At 45.8% G+C, this 26,645-nt stretch overlaps 1 protein-coding gene across 8 annotated transcripts in view; it reads right to left on the bottom strand.

Moving 5' to 3' along the window:
• CRACR2A (calcium release activated channel regulator 2A) overlaps window positions 1-26,645 on the bottom strand; it is a 162,228-nt gene that overhangs the window by 24,494 nt on the left and 111,089 nt on the right. For 6 of the 8 annotated variants that reach the window (XM_045830542.1, XM_045830543.1, XM_045830544.1 and 3 more), the window contains 7 exons: window positions 25,663-25,769; window positions 22,373-22,706; window positions 18,969-19,101; window positions 13,644-13,725; window positions 13,415-13,529; window positions 3,292-3,393; window positions 1,001-1,077 (listed from right to left, as the gene is read on the bottom strand). In XM_045830542.1, coding sequence (XP_045686498.1) covers window positions 1,001-1,077; window positions 3,292-3,393; window positions 13,415-13,529; window positions 13,644-13,725; window positions 18,969-19,101; window positions 22,373-22,706; window positions 25,663-25,769 — 950 coding nt within the window. Of the gene's footprint in view, window positions 1-1,000; window positions 1,078-3,291; window positions 3,394-13,414; window positions 13,530-13,643; window positions 13,726-18,968; window positions 19,102-19,371; window positions 19,501-22,372; window positions 22,707-25,662; window positions 25,770-26,645 lie in introns of those variants that run through there. The other 2 variants (XM_045830547.1, XM_045830549.1) reach the window with 2 other exon arrangements.

The following is a 26,645-nucleotide window of genomic DNA, read 5'->3' as shown; positions in this document are numbered from 1 at the left end:
TAGTAACTATGGAAGGGCTGTCCCATGTGGCCACAGCTCCAGATTAGATGTAGGAGGTGAAGGATTAAAAATAGTGTTAAGTATCTTATCCCTGCTTTATACTGTCAAAGTGCTTTCACCTTCAGCATCTGTTTGATTCTCACAACAACCTGTGAGTGGGCAGGGAGGGTATAACTGATGTTCTTACATTAGCAGCAAAGCTCAAAAAGGTAGGGTCACTTGATCCAAAAATCAGTGTCAGAGAAAAGCCTAGAACTTTCTCCACGGTCTTCCATAACCCCAGAACCTCACCGATGAATAAAAGAAGTTGTTCCGGGTTCTTAATTACTCCAATAAAAATATTTTTAGATGCCCCAGAATGAATGCTAAGCACAAATGAGTACTATTAAGTAAGAACTTATGTGAGCTGGGTGGATGGATGGAATGAAACAAATGCCTGGATAGATAAACGAGTGAATGTTCAAGTACAGAAAACAGGGCCCTGTGTGTGGTGGTGTTCTCTTAATTTTGGTGTAGGCAGAGGCTTATGGAACCCGTCCTTGAGTGTCATCCCCTTGGGTGGCTCTGGTCTCCCATCATAGCCCCTCCTCTCCTTGCCTCTGCTTCCCATTCCCCAGGAGCCCTAACCCATCCTTGTTCCCAGCTGACTGTCAACTAATCACTGCTAAGATATTAGCCAGTGTTGGAGGACCTATGACATGACCTTTCCCAGAAGCATTTGCATTGAAAAAGAGAATTCCTGGGGGAAATGCAGCCTTTAAGATGCAGTGACAGGCAGGGAGCCTTTGTTTTGGGCCTTATTGTGTTTCATAAGGCTGTCTCTTGCCCCTGGAATGCCACACAGAGGCCCAGGCCACCAGACCCTTTACCCAGAGGCTCAGGCAGACAGAAGACAGACCCAGAGGTCAGGGGTGGGGGAGTGGGGGTTGGTGGTGAATGCAGTGGTCCCCATCCGGACCAGCACGGCCTAGTCATGTCACCCACTGAGCTGTGTCTCTACCTGGCCAGATGGAGCAGGGACTCTTTGGTATTGTGACCAGAATAGGCACTGCATTCATAGAAGATCAAATTGTTCTCCTAGAATCATAAAACAGAAGGAATAAATTGGGGGGGGGGGTGCAGGGAACTGTGGGGTGGGGAGCGAACACGCTGTCTGCCTTTACCCAAACCCCTGTTTCCTTCCAGAGTCCCCTTAAATTCCTCCACCCCCTTGCCACTCTCTTAGAGGTTGGTTTCTGTCTCCTCAGGTAATCCCACTAATCTAAGTTCCATAACTATGTCCCAGGTGAGCTATAATAATTGTAAAACAACAAAACCATAAGCTGTTTGGCACTTTCTCAAATTGTTCCCAGGTAGGGTATGCATGTGCTCATTTCCTTTTCCACCATCCTAGATGCAGGCAAAGACACAGAGGCCAGGGGGAAGACATTCTTCCACTTCACAGGCAGGAAAACTGAGGCTAGAGAGGGTGTAAGTGGCCAGCCTGCTCCAGTCACATATTAGCTAATGGCAGGGCTCCCAGCAGCATGCTTTTCCCAGGACACTGATGTGCCATAGGCCTTGGGGCAGATGTCACTCCAGTAGGAATTCTTCACACCAGTCAGTTAGCACTCCAGCTGCGTAGGCTGTCAGCGCTGGTGCCACAGGACAACTGTCCATCACTTCACTGGGCAGAGTCTGTGCTACATGGCCCTTGGCCAAGGCTCATCCTAGTCCATTTATCACTCCCATTAATAGCTGTCCTGCTTCCGTATGGCAATGTTAATGGCATTGAGGTCTGGAGGCTGATGCCCTATGGGGATGTAGGCAGTTGAGCAAGGATGCTTGTTTTGTGGCTGCAGATCAGAAGGCTCTGCAAATGCTGGCTCCCAATTCAGCTTTCCTGCTCCACACCCCACAGACCCAGCTCTGTCCTCTGCCCTCTTCATCCCCCAACCCTTCAGTCCTGACTCCTGGTCAGTCTGTGAAGAACAAAGGCTCCATGATTGGGGGAGGGGAAGTGCATAGGCCCTAGAATTGAAAGACAAGACTTGTCTTCCAGCTTCAAGTCCAGACTGCCCCTGAGGAGCTGTGTGACAATTTCAATAAGTCACTAAATTTCTCTGAGCCTCAGTTTTGTTTCACTGACCAAAAAAAAGAAAAAAGAAAAGAAAATGAGATGATAAAAATGCAGGTCCTGCAGTTCCATAGTCAAAGTCCTTGGATCCAGATATATTTTAGAATCCAGAAATTTTGAGTTTCAGAAAGCTAATTCATGTATGCGCTACATTACATAATACCCTCAGTGGGTCTGGGACAGCATCCTATAACCAAACATATTCATTAATATTTCATCAGTGAAACATCTGAATATTTATTCAAAGTGTAGCACTCAATGATTGTCAATAACTGCATGTCAATTCTGGTCAGATTTTTCTTCCAGATGAAATGCAAATCCCTTTTTGTTTTCAGAGATTTTTGGATTTTGGAATTGAGGATGAGGGACTGTGGACATGTAGCTACTTGGTGACCCTGCACAGGAACACCTGCCAGGCCCTCCTTCCTCCCTTTTCCTTGAATCTTACCATCTGTACACTTTTCCCAGGCCCTGAGGCCATGAGTTTCTATTTAGTTGAGCACACTAAGAATTATGAATCCTGGGGCCAGACAGCACCCCCATCTTTCTGGACACACGGTTCCCTGAGAACTACACTGAGGAGTGGGAGCAGCCCAGGAGCAAGCACTGCATGTTTTGTTGCTTGATTTCCATCCAGCCCTGTTGCTTCTGGGCTTGGGCAAGAGGGCTGCTGCTTATTTTATTGGTAGGCTGTCCAGTCTGTGCCCTGCATTTATATTGAGTTCACAGCTTTGAGGCTCTGTCTTGGTAGAAAGGATGAACTCTCTAACAAAGGTGTCCAAAGAAAAGTCAGCCTTGCAGTTAGTGAGTGTTTCATGCCTGAAGGGGATCAAGTGGAAACATACATGATGGGGTTCAAGCATCAGATAGGGACTAAAATAAGTAACTTCTTACTATCAAAGAATTTATAATTCTGAGCTGTGAGGGAAAGACTTTGGGAAACTTCTCCATAACCTAGTCATCCCTAGCCAACTCCAACTTATAATCCATGGCTTTCTACGCAAAGTCCCACATGCACAGGAGCTGGACTGTTCCTAAGATGCCAGGACACCCATCTTGCCCCCTTGCTTCCTTCCCTGGGGCATTCCAGAGAAGTTCCCACCAAGGCTCTGGGGTGATGCCCAACTGTCCTCAGTCCCACCCTATCCACAGAGATGGAAATGCCTGCTCTTTACCTTGGCAAGCTGTTCTCCAAGGCCCCGGGGAACTTCCCGCTCTTTCTCGTTGTCAATTTTATTGCCTAGCAGAAGTACAGGAATCTGGTCTCCCACAGCTTCCTGCAGAACAGACAATACCCCAAGTAAGAGGGGCATCCATACAGAGAACCCAGATGGGCAGGCTTGAAATGCTGGATGGAAAGATACATCTGACTTGAGAATCCCCTGCTGCCACAATAGGCCAGGCGATAACAGCCATCCTCAAAGCTGAGTGACAGAGCCACCTTCTCTGGGAGCCTCAGAGTACATGGCTTTGGCAGGGTGCCTGAGGCCTGCCTCTGGGCGCCTCTGGGTACCTCCAGGCCCTGTCAATGCAGTGTCCCCTCCCTCCCTCACCACTCTCCTTGGATGCTGGATAGAACATATAGGCCCCCTAGGTGTGCTGAGAGTGGGTATCAGGATAATAAGCGCACAGTTGGACTACGTGTCCTTTCCCAGGGCTTGCAGCACCACTGAGGGCATTCCTCCTTAGCTAGCCTTAGTCTGAACAAACCTTAATAAACCAGAATGAACCAAAGGAATGAATGCCACATGGTTTGGAGCTGTTCTAGGGGCTGCTGTGATGAGAAGTGGCATTTCCAGGGGCCTCATATTTGGCATGTGAGCTCCCTAAGGGTTGGTTCCAAATCTGATTCATGGTATTAGGTCCACAGTGCCTGAAAAACGATGGCATGTGAATCACTGGAGGTCACCGCATGGGGTGCTGCACAGCCCTACCAAAGGGTGCCCTGGATCTGAAGGAAGCCCTGCCTGGGGAAGAACTGTGTGGCTATAGCAACTGCACTTCTTGGGCCAGAAGTAACAGGTTTATTCAAGGGGTCAACCCCATTCACTACTCCTGTGGCTGTGGCAGATCAGCAGGGCCGGTGCATCCCAGGGTCCCTGCTCCATGAAGTCCTCCCTTGTGAAGAGTGCACTGTCCATCCCTTTCCTGAGGGCAAAGGGCCCAGGACTCACAGTTATCAAGTGAGTAAATAGGGTATAAGCAGGTTGCTAGTTTTTACTTTGTGAGATATTTAACTAGGGGCTTTTGATCATAAATTGGTAATGAATAAGTATTCATTATAGTTTAATATTTTACTAAATGGAGAAGGCTGTGGGATAAGAAGCTATCAAATAGTTATAGTTTTGCCAATAGTTCAGCTACTTGATGTCATCATTTCAAATAAATGTCCAAAGTCCATCTGATAGATACACCTATTTTAAGTTTAAATGCAATTACATTTGAAATTAAGCCTCAATGATTTCTTAATATACACATTCATTCTTATTGCAGTTCAGTCATGAAAAACTTTATTAAATGAGAATATTAAGGCTCAGAGAATCCAAAAGAACATTCAACATCAAAGCCATTGAGTTATGAGGACCCTTTGGTAGATGGGCCCATGATTCTCTAATGTTTTCCTCTAAAATCTGATGTCCAACAAACTCTCTGCTATTTAGTGTCTTATTAATTGGAATGCTCTAAAGACAGTATTTCCATATATCCATGGTAAGTAAATAATGTTGGTAATGATGACTCAAAGGCACTATAGGATCTCATATTGTCTTCAAAATAGATTCAATTATACATACTGTAGCAGCTGTGTTAAGAGAGTGCACCATATTACAATAATTTGTGAGTGAAAAACCTACTTATGGCATGTAGAAAATGCCGTGGCTCCCTATTACCAGAGTGTCAATTAATGGGAATACCCCCATTCTCTGACTGTGCTATGCCACAGAAACCTAGGAAACAGTTTTTCACAGAAAGGAAGAAAAGAGGAGGAAGGAGGGAAATGGGCCAAAAGGCTTGCTGATCGGAGCACAGGAGAGATATTTGTAGATATATGTGTGAGGAATGACTAAGGCTTGTGGGAATTTTTTGACATGGAAACTCTGAAAATATGAGCATCAGACTTGAAATCTCAGGGCAGAAGTGGAAATCTAACCAGATTTTGGTACATGGGTGATGGCTTCACTCTCCTCCTCCCAAAGGGGAGGCTGGGAACTGAAGGACAGAATAGGATGAGGCAGGGAACAATCATAAGCCCAACACCTGAGCCCTGTGCACCATGCACAGCAGTGTGCCTCTTGGGAAAAGAAGGGGCAGTCTTCTTTTTAAAAGAAATTTCTGGATATAAAAATAGAAGAGAAAAGAAGGAGCAGAAAACATCCATGTCCCCAGCTAGAGCTGCAGTTTCTGCTCTCTGGGTCGTCCCTCTTAACACAGACTCTCTGGACAACCTGCTTCCCCTCCATGGGCTATGGCCTGCCACTGACAAAAGAGAATTAGGTCTCTCCCCAAACACATGGCAAAAATTTGTAAGAACAAGTCTGGAGAGTGAGCTATCATGGGCAGTCAATGTACATTACTCCAGCCCCAAATCAATCTCTGACCCAGGGCCATAGGGAAGGGTTGGGACTAGGGTGGGCGTCTCACAGCCCTCTCTCACTTTAACCTCTGCCTAAACTATAACCCTTTTGCATACATTACTAGATTTTCAGCCTATATATTGCTTGGGACAAAGATACTTATAACTATCCACCAGATGAAGGAACATTTCCTTTTAAAAGTTCAAAGAGCACCTCCTCTGGAGAACAAGCCTAAGGCCCACCCAAACTCTGCTGACCTTCTGTAGATGTTAGTAAAATCCCATAGATGTGCCAGGCCAGACAGAGGAACTGAAGCCCCTTAGCTGGGGTACACATTCTCTCTGTACGAGACCTGGCTTGGTCCTGGATCTGCTGTCCCTCTGTGGGACAACTGGTTTGCGCCAGTTGCTCCCCTTTGCTCCTCTCTTCTCTGAGCTGTAAAATAGGCATCTAAAGCTAGTTTCTGTCCTCTGACTTAGATATGGAAGCCTCTCTACACCTTCAATCATGTTAGTTGCCTTTCTGTGAACTTGAGCTTGTTGGAAGACAGACTAGTTAAAATTCAAAAGATTACACATCTCTGACTTTAAATAACAAGGGCTGTCAGTTTGGAACAGAAGATTGACACTCAGCTCCAAATATGCAGCTGTTGGGTTTGCTGGGTTGTTGTGTATGTGAGTGTGTGTGTGCGTGTTAATATCTATTTGCTGGGAGGCAAGAAAAGCACTTAGCAAGGATAGTGCTGCTATTTCTCTGGAGCAAGAACAAAAAATTCACAGCACATTAAAGTATGCAGTTATGCTAAGCAAAAAAAAATGACTGCAAAATTATATCTTGGGGGTTTCCATATTTATCCACCCCCTGGACTATGAGTCAAAACAAGATTTATTTGTGTAGTTCGTTTAAACTGCCAGCACTTCAAGCTCAACTTGGAATGTGGGGGGAAAAAATCAAACCGCTATTTTTTGCTCTGTGCTGCACATTGTCACCAAAGACAAAGATCATAGAATGAGAATTAGCTAGCAGTCCACAAGAGGACAGGGAAGTGGGGCTGACCCCTTTCAGTTGAAGAACTGATCTGCTTTGAGACAAACGCTGGAAGGACTGAAAAAGAAATGAACACCTATATTTTTGAAGCAGATTTCAACCATGGGCCATGTGATGAGAGAGATGCATAATGCAGTGGCAAAGCCCTAGATTTTGGTTCTGGCTGTGCCGCTTGACAAGCCATGGGTGCCTTTGGACAAGTCATTTCCTCTCCCTGGATCTCACAATTTCTCATCTATAAAACAAGAGGCTGCATTGGATTAATCTCCCAAGTTTTTTTCTAGCTCAAAGACACTAATGTTGCTGGCTTAATAATGCCCATCATATTCCACTTCCTTGACTTATAGATCTAACAATATAGTGCTATAGAATGACAAAAGATTTTTTAAAATAGAAGTTCAACATGCCAGGGCTGCAGACACTTAGGATAAAAAATCTGGCTCATACTAAATCTTATTTTCTCTGATATGGGCCCTAAGTCTTTAGAGGTCCAGTGTGTCCCGTGGTCTAAACATGGGGCCTCTGGAGCCCAACCAGTTTCTTCTCTAGATTGAACTGTTTAACCCAGTCCCAGCAGCAGGGATGAGAAGGAGGTAGGGGAGGGTTGGGAATGCTGAGTCAGCAGGAATGACTAACTGCTTTGATTTCCTGTAAGGTACGTAGGAAATGTAAAATGGCAGGAGAATCAGCACACAGTGTGTCTGAGCCCAGTTTGGGCCTCTTCTGCAGAAGGCCTGCAGGCAACATAAAGCTGCCCAGGAGGGAAGGACAAGGGAGGGTGAGGTAGGAGAACAGTCATGGGCACAGGATGTTTCCAACTCACAAGGCAAGGTTGTTCTCTTGTGAAAAAGGATTTGGGTTCCCTCTGGGCTGGAAGTATCCTCTAGGATCCTCTGATGCACACACACTCCTGACCCATCCTGCCCACCCCCAGAGAGTCAACCGCCATACCCTGTAGAATGTGGGGGACAGGAGGGACCTTGCAGAGACCATAGTCCACTCCTTCATTCAGTGACTGGTCACAATTTCATAGCCAGAAAGTGGCCGAGCTGGGATGATAAGAACTTCCTATTCAGGGAACTCCATATCTTCCCTGAGCATTTGTTCCCACCACAGAACCTCTTCCAAGAGAGTCTTTGCCATGTATAATCTGGGGCAATTTTAGCTCTTTCTTCTTGTACTGCTTTTAGGGCTGTGGGAGGAAGGGGCAGTGAGAACAGCTGGCTAGCATTCACTTAATAATAAGCCTTCAGAACCTGAAGCCTGCTATTAAAGCTCCCCCTCCACCCTCCCTTCCCCAGGTAGGGGAGTCAGCAAAGTGCTTGGCACTCTATGGAAAAATGAGGTGCTCCACAAATATAAAGTACTGATTATTTTCAGTTCCTCTCCAATTAAATTAGGTGTCAAGTTTTAATATATCACCTGCCACATCTGATGGCTGGTTGCCAATGCAGAATAAGCTAGTTTTTAAAGAATCTTCAGAATTGTTGCATTTATGATGCCGTCATTCCGTGCCTTCAACACATAGTCTGCCATCCAACACAGCCTTTTGCACTGTTCTTGACACGCTGGGCCACTGAACTAGGTCTCTGAAACTGAGTCCTCAGGAGTGGCTTGTGAGTGCTGGACATGCAGGAGATACTCAGAAAATTCTTGTTGAAGGGGCATTGACATTGTTAAATAAAATTTAGAGTCTCAAAGTATGGTCCTTAAACCAGCAGCCTCTGAGCACCTGTTAGAAATGCAGCATCTCAGGCCCAGCCCAGACCTGCTGAGTCAGATTCTGCATTTTAACAAAATGTCCAGGAGATTCCTATGCCTATTTGAACTTGAGAAGCAATTGTTTAGGCTGGGAACCATGGTACCTGAGAATCACTTTGGAAATTTCTGTGTGTCTGTTTGTTTCTTTGTTCATTTGTTTCCAGGCCCTGAATCATTCTATCTCAGAGAGGAGGCCTTGGCACATGTTTTGTCCCTGTTTTGTCCCTGTGGTACTTCCACAGGTAATCCTGATCCTGGGTTTATCCAGGTTTGGAATAGTCTTGTAGAGTTTAACTGTACCTTTTGCTAATTTAGAAAAGGAGAATTCAAACTACAAATTATACAAAAAAGCCCCTTCCACGCACAGATAATCCTGAATTAGCCACATGGATCTGCCAGACATTAGGGCTCCATGGGGACTCCTGCTGGGCACATGCTGACAATGATTTTCAGTCCCACCCCATATAGGAATATGCCAGACATCTAGCCCGTGGTACAGTTTTTCTGAAGATGATTGAACTCATGCTTCAAGCTGTGACAATGGCCCTCTGATATTTCTTCACCTCCACCATCAGCACCAAATTCAACCTGATCTTCCACCTCTCCTAAATCTCAGGCCCTCTATGCAAAACAGGAGGCTTAGAAACTATATACTCTAATGATGGCAGAGAGGTCAGCTCCATAAAGTATCTCCATTCATCCCTATTAATCCTAGACTATTTGATCTAGGATTCTGCCCAGCTCCAGTATATATCAAAATTCAAATACTGAGGGACACTTAAATGTTTGTGGTTAGGACACATATGACAAACCCACAGCTAACATCATACTCAATGATGAAAAGCCAAAAGTTTTCTCTTTAAGCTCAGGAACAAGACAGGGATGTCCACCTTCATTACTTATATGCAACATAGTATTACAAGTTCTAGCCACAGCAATCAGACAAGAAAAAGAAATAAAATGCAACCAAATTGGAAAGGAGGAAGTAAAACTGTTGTTATTTTCAGATGATATGATACCATATACAGAAAATGCCAAGATTACACCCAAAACTCTATTAAAACTAATAAACAAATTCAGTAAAATAGCATGCACAATTATTATTTAAAACTGATTACATTTTATAGACCAAAACAAATAATCAGAAAAATTATTAAGAAAGCAATCCCATTTACAACTGCATCAAAAAGAATAAAATACCTAGGAATAAATTTAACCAAGGAAGTAAAAGACTTGTACTCATAAAACTATAAGACAATGAAGAAAGAAACTGAAGAAGATACAAACAAATGGAAGCATATACCATGCTCATGGATAGAAAGAATTAACATTGTTAAAATGTTCATACTTCTCAAAGCAATCTACATTTTCAATGTAATCCTTACAAAAATATGAATCGCATTTTTCACTGAATAAGAAGAAATAATCCTAAAATGTATATGAGACTACAAGATACCTTGAATAGCCAAAGCAATTTTGAGGAAAAAAAGAACATAGCTGGAGGAATCACAATATGTGATTTCAAATTATAGTGTAGGTTACAGTAATCAGAACAATATGGTACTGGCACAAAAATAGACACAGATCAGTAGAACAAAACAGAAAACCCAGAAATAAACCCAAGTCTCTATGGTAAATTAATCTATTACAAAGGAGGCAAGAATAAACAATTGAGTAAAGACAATCTCTTCAATAAACAGTGTTGGGAAAACTGGACAGATACATGCAAAAGAATGAAAATAATTTTCTTACACCATATACAAGAATAAACTTAAAATAGATTAAAGACTTAAATGTAAGATTCAAAACCATAAAACTCCCAGAAGAAAACATAGGAAACAAACTCTTTGATATCATTCTTAGCAATATTTTTTAATAGTCTCTTTGGCAAGGGAAACAAAGGAAAAAAGTAAACAAATGGGACTACATCAAACTAAAAAGTTTTTGCACAGCAAAGAAAAACATCAACAAAACAAAAAGACAGCCCACAGAATGGGAGAAGATATTCACCAATACATCTGATAAGGAGTTAATATCCAAAATATATAATAAACTTATACAACTTAACACCAAAAAAACTCCGATCTGATTAAAAAATAGGCAGAGGACTGAAGAGACATTTGTCCCAAGAGGGCAGATAGTATATGAAAAGATTCTCAACATCACTAATTATTGAGGAAATGAAAATTAAAACCACAGTGAGGTATCATCTCACACCTGTCAGAATGGAAATCATCAATAAATCAACAAACAACTGTTGGCAAGAATGTAGAGAGAAAGGATCACTCATGCATCAGTGAGTCCCTATTAAAGGAAGATTGGTGCAGCCACCATGGAAAACAGTATAAAGGGTCCTCAAAAATCAAAAATAGAACTTCTTTATGACCAAGGAATTCCACTGCTGGGTATAGATTTGAAGAAACACAAAACACTAATTCCAAAGAATATATGCACCCCTATATTCATTGCAGCATTATTTACAGTAGTCAAGATATAAGGAAGCAAGCTAAGTGTCCACTGATTGACAAATGGGCAAAGAAGACGTGGCACACATATACAATGGACTATTATTCAGACATAAAAAGGAATGAAATCCTGCCATCTGAGACAATATGAACAGGCCTAGAGGTCATTGTGCTAAGTGAATTAAGTCAGACAGCAAAGACAAATACTGTATGATTTCACTTACATGTGGAATCTAAAAACCAAAATACACTAACAAATGAAACAGAAACAAACTTATAGACACAGAGGACAAACTGACAGTCAGTAGATGAGAAAGGATTGGGGAGGGCTGGTAAAAAAGGTGAAGGCAAGTACAAATTGAAGAAGTACAAAATAGCAGTTACAGAATGCTTATGGGAATGTAAAGTACAGTACAGGGAATATGGTCAACAACATTATAATAACTACATATGGTGCCGGATGAGTGCTAGACTTATTGGGGTGATCACTGCATAAAATTTATAAATGTCTAATCACTATGTTGTACACCTGAAACTAATATAATTAACTATATAATATAATATAATTATAAACTATAATTAAAAAGTGAAAGAAAAAGAAAAATGTGTGTGGCTGGGAAAAGAATGGGTGACCTTTTTATCCTAAAAGTCATGGCCTCAATTTCTTAACTTGAGAACCCACTTACCTAGCAAAATTGTGCCTGGGCCTCCAATGCACAAGACTGAATGATGTGGAGTGCCTCTGACTGGCATGGGGCTGAGAGGCCCAGACCGGTGATGGCCACGCCTTTCCCTGCCCCACCCCAGTCTCTGGGGAGTGCCACTCCGACTTCAGGGTTCCAGCAGAGGAAGTTTGAAAACCACTGGGTCAGGTAAGCACTGAAGACTGCTGGAAACTAACTTTCATGTGGAAGATAAATCACTGGTGCTGTCAAAACAAAATCATGCCTGAAACTCCAAAGTTTAAACAGGAACCACTTCCAGGTTACCACACCATTTGCTTTCTTTATTAGCTTGGTGTAGAGTCATTCAAAATGTACATTTTCTCTATTATAAGTGTTTTAGGCTCAATAACTTTGAGAAATAATGTATATTAAGCAAATTTCTGAGAAACCCTTGAATCTAACTTCCATTCTTTTTCCTTATTTTGCAGAGAATGAGAAAGAAGTGGATTAAGAATAGAGAAAGGAGAGGCCCAACCAGTCCAAACTACAAAGGCAACAGATTTTGGTGGGAAGAATCACAGATGTCAGGGACAAAAGGATGAAGAAATGAACAACTCCAGCATTCTGACTGCATGACCATACAGCACCTATTCACGCATCCAGCATTGGGTGAGCAACAGTTCTGTGAGGCCCCCTGCAAGTGAGGGGTTACAATGACAAAGGCACACTCCAGTTCCCAGGAGGCACAGAGGGCAGCACGGATCTAAGGGGCAGCTATGTCCTTTACAGCAGTGTGACAGTACGGTAAGTAGGTAAGGGGTTTCATGGACTTGAATAGTGAGTTAAATACAAGCTCTGTGAGAATAGAAATATTGTTTCACTTACCTGCTGCTTTAATTCCCAGACCCTATAAGGGTGGCTGGCAGTGTTTAGAACAAATAAGTGAACAATGCATGCATTCTGCTGGTGGAAGAAATTGGGACCTGCTACTTGACTGCTTTGTGAATGAATCAATGAGGCCCTATTAAAGAAAGTTAAGTGGCTCACCCAGTCTGCCCTTGGCCTTTAGAAGTTTGCATTCAAGTGGTAAAGGGAAAACATGCAGATGGTCAGGAAGTAAAAAGGGACATATTGCAAGTATAAGTCAAAAGGCACAGTCTTATAAATAATGCAGAGCTCAAATAAGAGTGTTGTTGCTTTTGGGCCCCACCTAGGGTAACTTTGGGGTGAGCCTTGGGTCCTCATATTGTAGATCAATCTTCCCTCGTGGGAAGGGGCATGACTGAGGCCCCAAACACTGTGCGGTGTCACTCTCGGATGGGGCAAAGCTGGGTCTATTGGAACTAGAAAAATGCAGGGGTGGGGGAGGTGGTGGTGAGAATGGGGGAACAGCACAGCTGCGACTCAGTTTAAACAACCATTTCTCAGGGAGACCTTCCTTGACATTCTGCTCTGTGCCCCTCCTCTAATCCTGTCCCTTTCATTCAGAGCACTTACTGAAATCCCAATGACACAATTACTGGTGGAATCGTGTGTTTGTGTGTGTATTTTATGTCCCATCCATGGCGACAGGGACTATGTCTGTCTTGGTCAATTTAGAGACCCCAGCAGCTACTTTGGTACTGGCACTTGGGTACACAAGCACACACATGCCTGAGTTGGTTTGCTCCTGGAGGATGTGGGCACTGATCAGGTTTTGAAAGAGCAGAGAGCCAGGCAGGAGATGGGTAGAGAAGAAAGGAAAGGCAGGAAGCCAGCATAAATGCTCCTAGGAAGTCACCAGCTCACCTCCACGCTGCTCAGCCACTGCCGGACCGACAGGAAGGACTGTTTGGCTGTGAGGTCATACATGACGATGACGCCATCGGCCTTTCTGAAGAACTGCTGAGTGATGCAACGATACCTGCCACCGAAGGGCCACAGGTCAGGGGAAACACAGTGTCCCCTCTGCAGCCCAGCCCTGCAGCCCCACTGGGGGAGTGGAGGAGGCAGGGTTATGTCAGGGATGGCTCCTCACCTCTCCTGCCCGGCCGTGTCCCACAGCTGCAGGGCCACCTGAGAGTCACCCACATGCACCATCTTCACACGGTAATCGATGCCTGTAAGGTGGAATGGACCTGTTACTTCCAAATGAGAACATGATGCCCCAACATGTCTGGAATCATGTAAGGCCAAAGGTGATAATCCTGTGTAGCTCCTGGGAGGTGATGTGGGGACATGGACAGAGTGCTGGACAGGGAGGTGTGGGACCTGATTCTATCTCTGCCATTTATTATGAAGTCACTCAACCTCTGTGAACTGCAGGCTCTCCACTGTAATACAATCCATACCCTCTTTAGGGTTACTACAATAAGGTTTAAATGAGATTGCACATGTAAAACCAATATGCCAATGCAAAGACAGTTGTTACTATTCATGAATTTACTCCTTCATTGAAAAAATGGAGGAGGAGGAAAGGCTGTCCTAAAATTTCTCCCTTCCTCCCTCCTTTCCTTTCTTCCTCTCTTTCTCCCTAAAATCACTTTGAAAGCTCCCTTAATAATGTTAAAATATCCCAGAGGATGGGTTATACTTTCAGACTTCCATCAGCCACTGCAAAGGTATGTGGAGGAGCAGAAGGATGGAAAGGGGTGGCAGGTGGAGGGAGGGCTAGAAGAGAAGAAAGAGGAAAGGGGAGGAGATCAAAAGCAACATTCACCCTTGAGATAGGCTTAGAGCTTCTAATCCCAGCCACTGGGCCATTCGCAATTGTCTTTCTGAGGCAGTGACTCTACTTGGAGTCATGGACCACAGAGAGAGGGGACAAAGTCAGGAACATGCATTCCGTGCTCACAGTGGCCCTCAGGACTTCTTTGATAACAGATATTCCTATTTCCTACATCATTTAACAATGTTCACAAGTGCTTAATGGGGTTCAAAAAGTCTCTGACCCTTAAGGTATCAGACTTGGAAACAGAGGGTATCCCCTACCACCTCCAAAAAGGCCCAGCTTCTGAGGTCCTCACCCTGGAGGGCTTAGGGAGGAACAATAGCAACTTGCACCAAAAAAGACAGAAGAGTCTAAAGAGACAACAAGGAGGCAGTCAATGGAAAGGTCATCCCAGCCATTGTCCCAGGCCAAGGCCAGGGCACTGGGGCCCATGAGTGGAGGACATGTGGGAGGGTCACCACTCCCAGAGTGACTCTGGAGTCCCTGAACTTCATGGGTGAGAGCTAGAGGGAGCAGTACCTTTGTGAGGGTACGGAAGAGAACAGTTTGACTCATGAATGGAATGCTTGATATTTCTAGTTTCATATGCTATCTCTCCATCCTCACAGCACTCCCACTGTGACATCCATGTGAGTTACCCCCCCACAGGTGAGCATTCATGAACATGCACACATGCACATGCATGTATACACATGCACATAGATATGTGCATGCACCCCACACCACCCACCACACCTATGAGAGATGAAGAAAGGAATCCAAATGGCATGACTTGCCCAAGCTCGTCAGCAGCAGCAGTGTGTTGCAAACCCAGTTCTGAGGCTCATTCTTCTTTTTACACCAGTACCCTGAGCACCGGGACACCTGACAGCTTCATTTTACCTAGAAAGTCCAGGGCTAAGTGCTTCCATCCAAATGGATTACAACTGGCTGGGAGCTGAATCCAAGGTGAGCATTCTTCTTAGCTAAAACTAGAAGGACTTCCCCAGTCTGTGCTCTAGGAGACTGAAGGGACTGCTTACTTTCTGGCAACAACTCAGGAGAACACCAACCACTGTCCACACACCTTCAAGGCCTGATCTGAAACCAGCCAGCCCAAGGTGGGGAGCCCCGAGGACAGAGCCCTCTCCTCAATGAAAAGGCTCAACGGCAAGGGGGCAGCCAGGTCTCTACTGCCTTCATGTTCCTATTCTACCTCAATGGCAAAATATTTCGCTGGAGGATAAGATGCTTATCTTGCAGACAGTGAGGTGTACCAAGGAGTGCTGGGAAAAATGGGATCCATGCTGTGGTGAGCTTGCTGGGAGTCCCTGCCAGGTAGTGGTCCTTCTCTTTGTAGCCTCAGACAGGCAGGTCCAGGAAGCACATAAGTCCATGGGTGGATGGGAGCAGTAGAGACATAAAGAGTCAAGTCCGCCAGAAAAGGCAACACAGTAGCATGGTACCAGAGGGTCTGAACTACACTGACTTCTGAGAGCACCACCAGTTCTAACATCCCAGCAGCCAGATGACCATGTTTTGTGTTCCTGTCTCAGTTATGCCTTTGACCAGCTATGTGACTTTAACAATATTACTTCATCTCATTTTGGGGAGCTTCACTATCCTCATCTGTAAACTGGGGTGTGATAGAGGGTATGGAGGGACAAGTTGGGTGTTCAGGATCTGTTCAGCTATCACATTCAATGAACACATGGAGGTGACCTCCAACTTGCAACCTGAGTGGTTCCTGAATGATGACTGGAAACCAGAAACTCCTGTCACCACAAAGTGCGCAGTGTTGTCGGGTGGTGTGGGTTAGAGCTGGTGATGAACTCCAGGAAGGGGTCAAGACAGGCCCAAGGTGTCATTTAGGGTGGGAGAACATGGGAGTGGGAATGCCTGCAAGTTGTCATGGAGCGAACTCCAGGGATTTCTCTGTAGAGATGGGAAGTGGGATAGAGACCCAACTGGTGGCCAAGAAAGGACAGAGTGCATTTTGTTGGGAAAAGCAGAGGGCTGTGACCCAATGTGGGGCAGAGAAAACAGCACTGGACTCAGAGTCCTGGGTTCCAGGGAGCTTTGGTCTCTAATAATCAGTCTTCTCATTTATAAAATGAGTTCCAATGTTCTGTAAAAACCATCTTTCGATATCTCCAGGACACCCAGAAGGCTTCTTAAGCACCTACTATCAAAGGAATCATGTGGTCCTAAAGCAGTGTAGGCAGGGTGCTCAAGGAACACTTCGATATTGTAGAACTTACATTATGCACAAGCCAGGAGTCAGGTACATGTCATGTTCCTATGAGGCAGTGGGAAGCCAGGAAACTCCCTTTGATGATGGAGGTGAGCTTAAAGGGGCCCCTGAATGTGTCAGCGCTGTGTTCATCATTCAGGGGCTGCTGTCCTGGACAGGGGGTTGGCTAGAGCTCTAATCTCGGGTTGGACTGCTTTGGCCCTAGAGGGCCAGGACTCTGTGGCTCTTCTGTCTCCCTACAGAGAGCATCTTTCAGGTGGCTGGTATGACTGTGCATGCTGACTTGTGCACCAGAACAAGGCATGTCACATGGCAGGGACACTGATTTGAGCTGCTGCTCTTGCATATTTTGCACAGTGTGATAAAGGGCATTCTTAAGTTGGAACCTTTGATATTTTTCTTCTCTCTATATTGTAGGTGTTTCCATAATAGGCTGCCTGGGAAGTGTAAATTAGTCTGATTTTTTCTTTTTAGAAACTTCCATCTCAGGGGCACAAGTTGAAGATGCAAACAGACCCCCCGATTTCCTGATTTCAATAGGAGAGGCATTACAGGCACATGCCTGCAAGGGGACCTTTGAGGGCCTGAGGTGTTGGCATCCACCTCCTGCCTCCCATGGGCCTGTGCTTGAGCCATGACTTGTGGGGGCATACCCCTCTGATTGATCTCTGGAGAAGGCAAGTCTGCCTCCACAGCTGCTGCTTCCTGCACCACTGTGCTTGGCACATGTGGCTTAGCTCCAGCCCTTTTTCTCTAGGCCAGGCAAGGCCAGGCCCTTTCAAGCTTATTTCACAGGCTCTGCCCTTCTTCCCATCAGGGTCCCCACTCTTCATTTTAGGGTACTCTCAGTTTAGGGATGGAATGGAGCAAAAGGGAGGGGACAGGAAGATATTCCAGATGTGATAACAGCATACAAAAAGGTGTGGCAGTAAGAATGGCACCCTGAAGCATGTGGGAAGAGACCCATCTGGAGGAGCAAAGCTGGAAGGAAGGGACAGTTCAGGATGAGAGGAAGAACATGGGGTCTGCCCCAGAGCTCTTCCTGGGGCAGGAAAAGTTTGTCTTGTGGGGCCAGCTGTCAGACAGCCAAAGGTCAAAGATGGCCTGGACAGAGACTTGGGTTTGGAAGCAGTCTTGTGTGACCCCGTTCATTTTTCAGATGAGAAAAAGCTCAAGCTGAAAGAGGGAACATGTCTACTGAAGTCACATAGCTGATTAGTGGCAGAAGTGAGACAAAGATTCAGAATTTCTGATGCCCCACTGCACCTCAGCAGCCTCCCCCACCTGCACCAACCTCTGTCCACCTCCAGTGGAAGGAAAGTGTCCTCAAAAATGTACACCTTGATACTGAGTGCTGAGCACATAAAATTCAGTATTACTAGCAACACTATGGAATGGAACAGAAGGAGTGTGTGTGGGGTGAGGGGGAGGCCAGTATTTATACCAACCAGCTAATGGGAATGTGGACAAGCCTCTTAACCTCTCTGGGCCTCAGTTTCCTGATCTGTCCATTGGGCTGATAATAATACCTCCCTGGGTTATGCGAAGATACAGTGAAATGATGTGTATAAAAGCTTATGGTAAATATTCAGATCATATCATCATATTTTCAAATATAGTTGACTTATCAGTGAGGTTAAACAGTACATAGTAGGCACTCAATGGATTTATTTTTTGCTTAAGTGATTCTACTTGGTAAACGATAAGAAGGTCAATATGCCTATGAGCTCATCCCATATTCCAATAAAATGAACAACTCTGGAAGAAGAGAAAAGGTTCTCTATCTAAATAACATTTTACCCAAGTGTGGGAATGCATTCAGCCATGATCATCCACTAATAGTTGGGCCTAATGAGCTCCCACAGCGAACTCCAGCTGTCACCCAGCAGGGCCTCTATGTAGGACGGGTAACATTTGCTGGGTAAAGGAGCCATCTAGGGCACTGTCGTCCATCCCACCCACCCACACACACTCATACCGGGAGAGGCAGGGCACAGAAGCAGCTGGCCCATGGGAGAAGTGCGAGTTGTAGTGCGGAGGTGGGGAGCCTAAGAAGGAGCTTCAGGGTCCTGCTGAAGGTGGGGAAGGAATGACAAAAGGGAGACAGGCTCAGCAAGGGTACAGGGGCCTGAAGTCTACTTTTGCCAACTTCAGTTCCTCTCCTGCTGGACATAGGAAGCTTTCAGTGGTCCCATCCCACTGGAGTGAGCTTGGTACTCTGCAGGAGGTGGACTTCACTTTGTCCCTCCCAGCCTCACTGTGGAGTGAGCAGACTGGCCTCCTCTCCCTGAGGGCCCAGGGCCTCTCCCACTGGGCTCCATACCCCTCCCTCAGTCCCCTTCTTACAACCACCCCTTCCCAGAGGCTGGAGGGGGCCCAGTCTAGGGGTGAGAACTTACCCACAGTGGCTGTCATGCCTGGGGAGAACCGGTCATCACAGAATCTCCTGAGGAAGGATGTCTTCCCTACGGCAGAGTTCCCCACAAACACAATCTTGAAGAGTTGGTCTGGGGTGGAAAGAGAGCCTTCCTCCTGTGGACGGCGGACATTGTGGCCAGCTGCTGGAATGGTTGTTAGCCCCTGTTCCCGACACAACCTGCCTGGCCCTTGTCCCCACGGTGTCCGGGGGAGAGTGGGGACCTGGCCTTTGCACCAGCACCGGGGGCCCACCCAGTCTGGAATGTGGGTAGCTTTGAGCTCAGGGCATCAGCAGGAGGGAAGAAAGACATTCATTCAACCAATATTTGTCATCTGCCTACAGTGTTGCAGGCCCTGTGTTAGGCCTGAAGATGCAGGGAGGAGGCCTGGTTTATGGTGGAGTGAAGGAGGCAGGCATGGAAACAAACAATTTCAGCACAATGTTCCATCCAAGTGCTCTGGGAGCAGGGAGGAGGAGCCAAGGATCCACCGAGCAGACACTCTGAGCTGGGCCTAAAGCAGAGGCAGAGATTCTCTAGTGGGTGAAAGGGAGGATAAGGTGGGGTGTTTGCAGGAAGGAGGGGAGACAGAATAAAGAAGACTTCTCTCTGCCACAGGGCTGAGACAGCCCGGGCTGGGGTAGGGGCTTTTTTTCCCTGCCCTTTCATTTGAAGACAGAGGATATTCTTGCCTCCTTGTCCTTTGCTCTTTGGTCCCATCTCACCAGCTTCCATCTAGGCTCCCCATATGCCCTGGGAACAAAGGCAAGACAGTCTCCACCTAGTAGGCTGGGAATCTGTGATACCAGGCCACTGGGCAGAGCAAGGTCCACCAGCCACTGCCCCTCCTTCTCTGCTGCCCTGCAGCAGGAGGGCTGGAGGTTGGCCTTCCATTAGTCTGGAATACTGAAACCCAGCCAGGAATGGACTTGCTTAGACATTGAGGGAGAGAGAGGCCAAATAAGGCCCCACCTTCCCACAAAGGATCATTCCTTTCCTCCTAGCCATCCTTCCTTAAGGAGAGCTGTTTGTTTACTCTCCACTCTCCGCAGTCCTGCCTTCAGGCCTAGCCCAGTACTGCTGGGCCAAATGAGGAAACTCTTTTAAATCATTTAGAAATAGATTTGGGGGAATTAGCTCCTCTTGTTGAGTAAATACTATAATGGAGTGGCAGCAGATCTTAGCAGTACTTGAGTTTCAGAGAAAAGCCATTAACAGGCTTTTGGGGAAAAATCAATTCCATACAGTACTTAAGTAGGAATTCAAGGTCAATTACAGGAATTTAAACTTAAAAAATACTCCCCACTTAAAAACTATGCCCCCTGACTCGTTTTCTTTACTCTTGCAATACCAAGGGCATCTGCTCACGGCTATCTCTACTCAGCCTCTGTGCTTCTAACTGCAATTGGTTTGAGACTAAAGCTCCCAGCAGCAATCTGCATCCTCAGGTCTAGGAAGCCCAGGGTTGGAGGAGTGGGTCCTGGCTGCAGAGGCCGTACCTGACCCTCAACTTGACCCCACCCCCACCCCCAGGCAGATCACTCATTTCTTTACAGGCCAAAGAAGATAAACACATTTATTGATGGTTCAGCTCCAGGCTGAATGGCACAGCAAACTCCTACTCATGTTCATGCACTTAACCTGTGTCCCTTCTGGGAACCATTCACTGTGAGCCAACTGGACTGGGGCAAGGGGGCTGCAGAAAGGTCTGCTGTTCCCTTTTCCACCCTTTAAAAAAGGCTTTACAAGTAAGAGCAATGCATGCAATTTTTGGAATTAGGAAATACAGATAAGTAGGAAGGCAAATAATAATCATTTATAATCTCCCCTACCACCCTGCGGTGGTCACTATTCATGTTCTGATGCATTTCTTCCAGGCTTTTTTCCATATAGATGAAAGAACATATATTTTATTGAGAGAGACTTGAGATAACATTATTTTGTTCTTTTCATATATTATTCAATTATAAATATTTCTGTGGGTCACTAATTTTTTTTGAAAATGTGATTTTTAACAGCAGTGTAATAGTCTATTGAATTAATATGCTATTGTTTATGGCCTACTAGTTTTTTAATTGTTTGCTATTATACACTTACATTCTTGCATTAAGTCTGTCTGACTGACTTCGGTTGTTTCTGAGAAAAAATTGCTAGAAGTAGAATTGCCAGTTCAATGGATGTGACATTTGTAAGTTCTTGATTCTTATGGTCAAACTACTTTCCAGAAAGGTCGCACCAGTTCCTGGCTCAGCTGTCTTGCATGGAGGGCCTGCCTTGCAGCACCTTCCGAAGAGCAGGGCCTCTGTTCAGGCTGTTACATGGCTCCTGGTAGATCATATTTCCTCATTGCTGCAGTTTCTGTCCCCAGCGAGGTGGCAGCCCAACCTGGTGGAGCCACAGTGTGTGAGAGCAGGGTGAGAAGGCCAGGCCAGCCTGCACCCCTCTGGGCCTCACATCCCCGTCTGCCAGAAGGAAGAATAAATTTCTGACGCCTCCTCAGATGACTTCGAGGATCAGATGCCAGGGCAGACACAATTCTTGGCTCTTTCCCTTTACTCCAGGCTTCTTAACACTTCGTTCACATATGGGGGAAGGCATGGGGTACTGAAAACCCCAATGGTGTTCCCTGTCTGCATGTGTAGGTCTGTGTGCTGACAGATAGGGGCAGGGGCCTCATCCACCAGTGGGTGATACCCACTTCTCCACCCTCCCTGGGCATTGGGCCTCCACCATTCCACCCTTCAGAGGAGTGATACGTAAGCATGAATCTTAATCTGGACCCAAGAATGACAGCTGATGCCAAAAAGGCCCTGCACAGTGGCCAGAGGAGTCTTCTGTGATACATTCTAATACAGCCATGGAAATGCTCAAGGTGGCAAGGACTTGATTCCAAAGGGCTGTCCCAGTGTGCAGAAAGGAGCTTCTGTCACACTTCCATGGACAATTCTAAAGCTGTTTTAGAGGGTCAAGTGGACAGTGGGTGAGGGATGTTCAAGGAGCCTATTCCTAGGCCCAGGTCACAAACAAAGTATTGGAAAGGAACATCACCACCTTGAACCAGAGGAGATGCTTTGGATGGCCTCCTTCTCCCTGCAGGGTTAGAGGAAGATCTGGTGGGGGAGTTCCAGTGGGACACAGGATTTAAGTGTTACATCAAATCAGAAAAGAAAGCATAGGTCAGGGAGTGGGGCAAACACCAAAAGTTATGAAGAGAATTCACCAGGACCCCTGAGTGCCCCCCAAGACACTCAGCTAAGCAGGGGAAGGTGGTATTGGAAGGACACAGATATATTGGCTCACAAGACCAGCTGCATCTGCCTTCCTGGGCTGCCTTTTGGACAAGGCACAGGGGGAACATCTAACCCCAAGGTGGGATGTGCCCTTACCTTAGGCACAGCTTCCTTCCCAACAGGCTGTGTTCGGGGAGATGTGGGCATGAGCTGAGAAGAGCAGGCCTGCTGGGTTTGCCCTTCCCCACCCTGGTTGAAGACCTCCTCCTCCTCTGGACATCTGCTCAGTGGCCGCTCAGAGCTGCCCTCCAGGAGCTGGGGCAGGGGGTCTTCTTCAATGGAGATGATTCTGCGGAATGCCCGGGGGAGTGGGCCCCCAGCCCCTTGCTCCCTGGTTCCTGGCTCCTCTTCTGTCAGGGGATACCCACTCAGGCTCAGGGAGCTTCTCCTCCTCTGAATGCCAAGCCCATCTTCTTCCTCCTCTGACTGGCTATTTTGGGTGGGGAAGAAAGAAGAGCAGGAAGAAAATTGTAAAATCAATCAATATGGAAGCCACACAGCTTTTCTGACAGATGACAAAAGGGCACCATGCCTTGAGGGCGGAGATCTCCAGGAAAGGAACTAACAGACCCAGCATTCTTTAGTTCATTCACTCAATATATTTATGTAAGTGCCAGATGATGAGGGTGATGATGGTGCAGGTGATGAAGATTATGGTGAAGGTGACAATGGTCTGCCAGGTACTAAACTAATGTCACCATCATGAACAAACAGACAAAGCCCCTGTCCTCGTGAAATGCTCAGCTTAGCGGAGGGGCTAAACCAATAAGGACACAGCCAAATACATGTTTACAAATTGTGAGAAATGCTGTGATGGAGAAGAAAGGGGTGAGAAAGGAGCATAACAGATCTGGAAATAAAGGGTCCTGGGTGAACAATCAGGTGGTCTCGGCTCTGGTTTTAATGCCAGCCCTAACTAACTGTGTCCCCACGTAAAACATCTCAGCCTCAGTTTCCTTACTGTAAAATGCGACCTGCTGCCCTGTTGACCTCACAAATAAGGCAATGCATAAAAAAAGACATGCAAAGCAGCCCCTGGCAATGTAACGGAAGCGGATTGCCGCTCCAGAGTGCCCCCACTAATCAGATGTCTGAGAGGCAGCTGCCCACTAGAGATTCGGCTTTGAGTCAGAAGGAAGCTAGGCAGGGTAACTCTACCTGCCTCTCTTTCTCCTTCTGCGACCCTGCAGGTCAGAATCGGGAGGAAGTGGCCTCAGAGCTTAAGTACATGTCTACTTTCAGAAGCATCTGAGCATCAAGAATGAGGAGAAGCAGCAGGCAGTGCAGGGATTCTGGGCCACTGCACAAGCTGTACTTTCAGAGTTTTTGGGGAGCAAAGGTCTCACAGATCCTTCCTGGCACAGGTGTTCCCCTCAGGTCTTTGTGAGCAATTGAAGCTGAGATGTATTTTAAAGGGGACAGAAGTTTTAACAGTGAAGACCTTTAATCCCAAATTGCTACACACATACCCCTCTGCACATGTGCACACACACATACACATATATGCATCACACATGCAAGGATTAGAGAAGTGGATTGGATGGAGTAGTGAGGCGACAGGTCAAAGGAGAAAGAAGGTGGGCATAGGACACAGAACATGAAGAGAGAAGCCTCCTTCAACTTCCCCTCTGAATTACCATATTTATTACCCCTAAGGACCAACAGTAGGAAGGGAAAAAATGCATGTATCGCTGTTCTGAAGTTAAATGCCATTCTGAAAGATAAATTAAGTATATTGTTTGCTCACAAAAATGGTGACTTATTGTAGGTCCCTTGATAAAAAGCAATTTGTAGCAATTCAAGGGCCTTTCCACTTTTTATCAGATCAGTTTTTAATAGAAGCTGACTGTCTTCTTTCTAACAAATTTCTTTTCTACTCTAACAAACCTACTGTTTATCTGCTTTTGAACAAAATTAGTATTCCCACCCACTCTCACTCTGCTCACACACATAAGAGTGCATGTGTGAGCAAGTGTGGCCACATAGCATGTTTTTTCAAAGGCCTCACACCCAAAAAAGAAATGGCCACTGAAATGGTCCTGGAAAAAAGCATTTCATGGAGAAAGCTTTTTATTTGGGAAATTCTCAAGCACCGTTAACATTCTGTAATACCTTCAGCTTAGCATGAGTAAGTTCCATTTTGTTTTTCTGCCAATGCTGTGTTCTGGCAGTAGACAGCAGTCACCTTAGCCGAAGCCTGTGGTGGAACTCAGGCTGACAAGTTGTCGTTTACTCACTTATTGTCTGTTTCCTCCCAAGTCAGGGTCTATTTTGCACACTGCTGCATACCCAGCACACAGCGCAGTATCTTGCACATAGTAGGCACATGATAATAGATATTAATGGCAGGATTCGTGTCTAATCTATCTTTGGAATCTTCACAAAACTCAAAAGAAGATGTACTACAAAGCAGGCAATCAGCAAAGCTTCTTGAATGAATGAATCAATGAATATATTCAGTTCTGAGGAACCAATAGGCCAACTATTGCACAAATTTAGCTCCTAAATTCGGCCTCGATGTTCAGCTACTTAGAAAGGAATTCACAATGATCAGGTCCAAAACTTGACTCATCAGCTGTCTGACATCCCAGAGTCACCTCCCTTTGCCTGTCTGTTTATTTCATGCTTCCTGTCCTCAGTGTCTCCTAGATGACAAGTTAGCACACTTTCTCCCCAGATCTAACACTGAGGGATCTGGCTGCCTCTACCTGTCTGTGACCATCAACACGAATGGAGTATGTGGCAACAAGAGGAAGAAGGGGACTGGCTCGCCCCTCTGAATAAGCAAAAATCCCCTCCTTTGGGGACTCAATCATGTGTTCTCCAACAGGAACAAAACATGTCATCTTTGAGTTAGTTAAATATGAATCATTAAAAGGAATCTGTCAAACACAGGCCCTATTCTTTTCTGTAAAGGAGTTCAACTATTGGAGATTCCATATGACACTTTAATTGCCCTTTAGAGATCAAGTGGTCATGTCCCTGAAAAACCGAGTGCATCCATTCTGCTCAACAGACCGCAGGACATGGTCACACTATACCCTCCGCCTCTACCCCTGAGCTCCCTCCCTTGTTCTCTCTCTTCTGCTATCTACAGCTGCTCTTCAGCCCCTCAGTGCAGGCACACATGTGGAAAGGGGGTGCACAGAAAAGACCATGCCCTGTCCTAGGAGCTTGCTTAGCACAGTGCTCTTCCCACTTAGATGTCAGGACAGGAAGGGACATGTCCTACAAGATTCCAGGGCAGTGAGCACAGCTGACCCCAGGCTTCCCCACCAGGGCTGCTTCTCGAGGGCCAGTCTGTGCTCAGCATGGGCTAAGGCCCGCTTCCAGTGAGTCCCAGGCCAACAAACAGATAATGTATAAATAAAGAGAGGATGACTTACCTTCTAAGAATCCCTCCGCTGTCCATATATTTGCCTATCACAGAGCCAGACCTCTGTTTCCTGCTTGCCTTGGAAGCAGCTATGTTTGCCTTGGCTGCCTTATCTTTCTGTAGAAACACAAATGGCCCTCAGATCCATGCCTGCTCATTGGTCCCAGTGTTTGAGCAGAAAGGGCTCAACTTTCCTACCTCATAGGTCAGGCTCTAAACAAAACTCTGAAATTAGCAAGCTATGTTCTGGTCTCCCAGCCAGCACTCACCTGCACTTCCCTTTTGGTATCACTTCTCACCAGAATTCCTCCACTTCCTGTATAATAATCTAACCCAATGAACCAACACACAGTTAAGAGCCTGGGGTCCATGATATTGTTCTTCACAGGACTATTGATAATTTACAAGAAGACAAGGAGAGCTAAATGTGGAATGCATAGGGAAAACATTTATGAACAGAAAATACTCTGTGCCTCTTTAAATCACACTCTCCTGTGTGGCTCCAGATCCTTTTATTCCCAAAGCCTCAGATATGATAAAGAGAGCAGCCCAGAGGATCAATTAACCCAGTGCCCTGTCCACAGCTACTAAGCTAGCATAAGGTACTTCAGACCTTTGGTGGACATAGGCTGGGAATGGATAAATTGCTCACACATCTGTAACGGAGAGCCTGGGTGGGGTGGGAGCTTATACCCACTTTGCCAGTGCTCCCTAACAGATGTCTTCCAGGAGATGAGAGGGAGTCAGATCACAGGAAGACTCTCTTATTAACGAGCCGTCCCCATGATTCCCAGTGATCCTGAAGGGGGGTTGGCAGGACTCCCAGGGCCCCTGAGGGTATGCTTATAATGATTCCAAATTAATCTTTAATTATTATCCAGCATGAACATGATTTTATCCCTTTCTTCTACTCCCCACAAGGGTTCTTAAGTCCATTTTCTTTTCAGTGCAAAATGTGTTTGGCAGGTGAGGGGAAGCAAATTCAAAGGATTA

This window comes from Phyllostomus hastatus, unplaced genomic scaffold (assembly GCF_019186645.2).
Source record: "Phyllostomus hastatus isolate PE091 unplaced genomic scaffold, TTU_PhHast_1.1 phas_contig_152, whole genome shotgun sequence".
NCBI classification, from domain to species: domain Eukaryota; kingdom Metazoa; phylum Chordata; class Mammalia; order Chiroptera; family Phyllostomidae; genus Phyllostomus; species Phyllostomus hastatus.
This window is presented reverse-complemented; position numbering and strand designations above follow the sequence as displayed.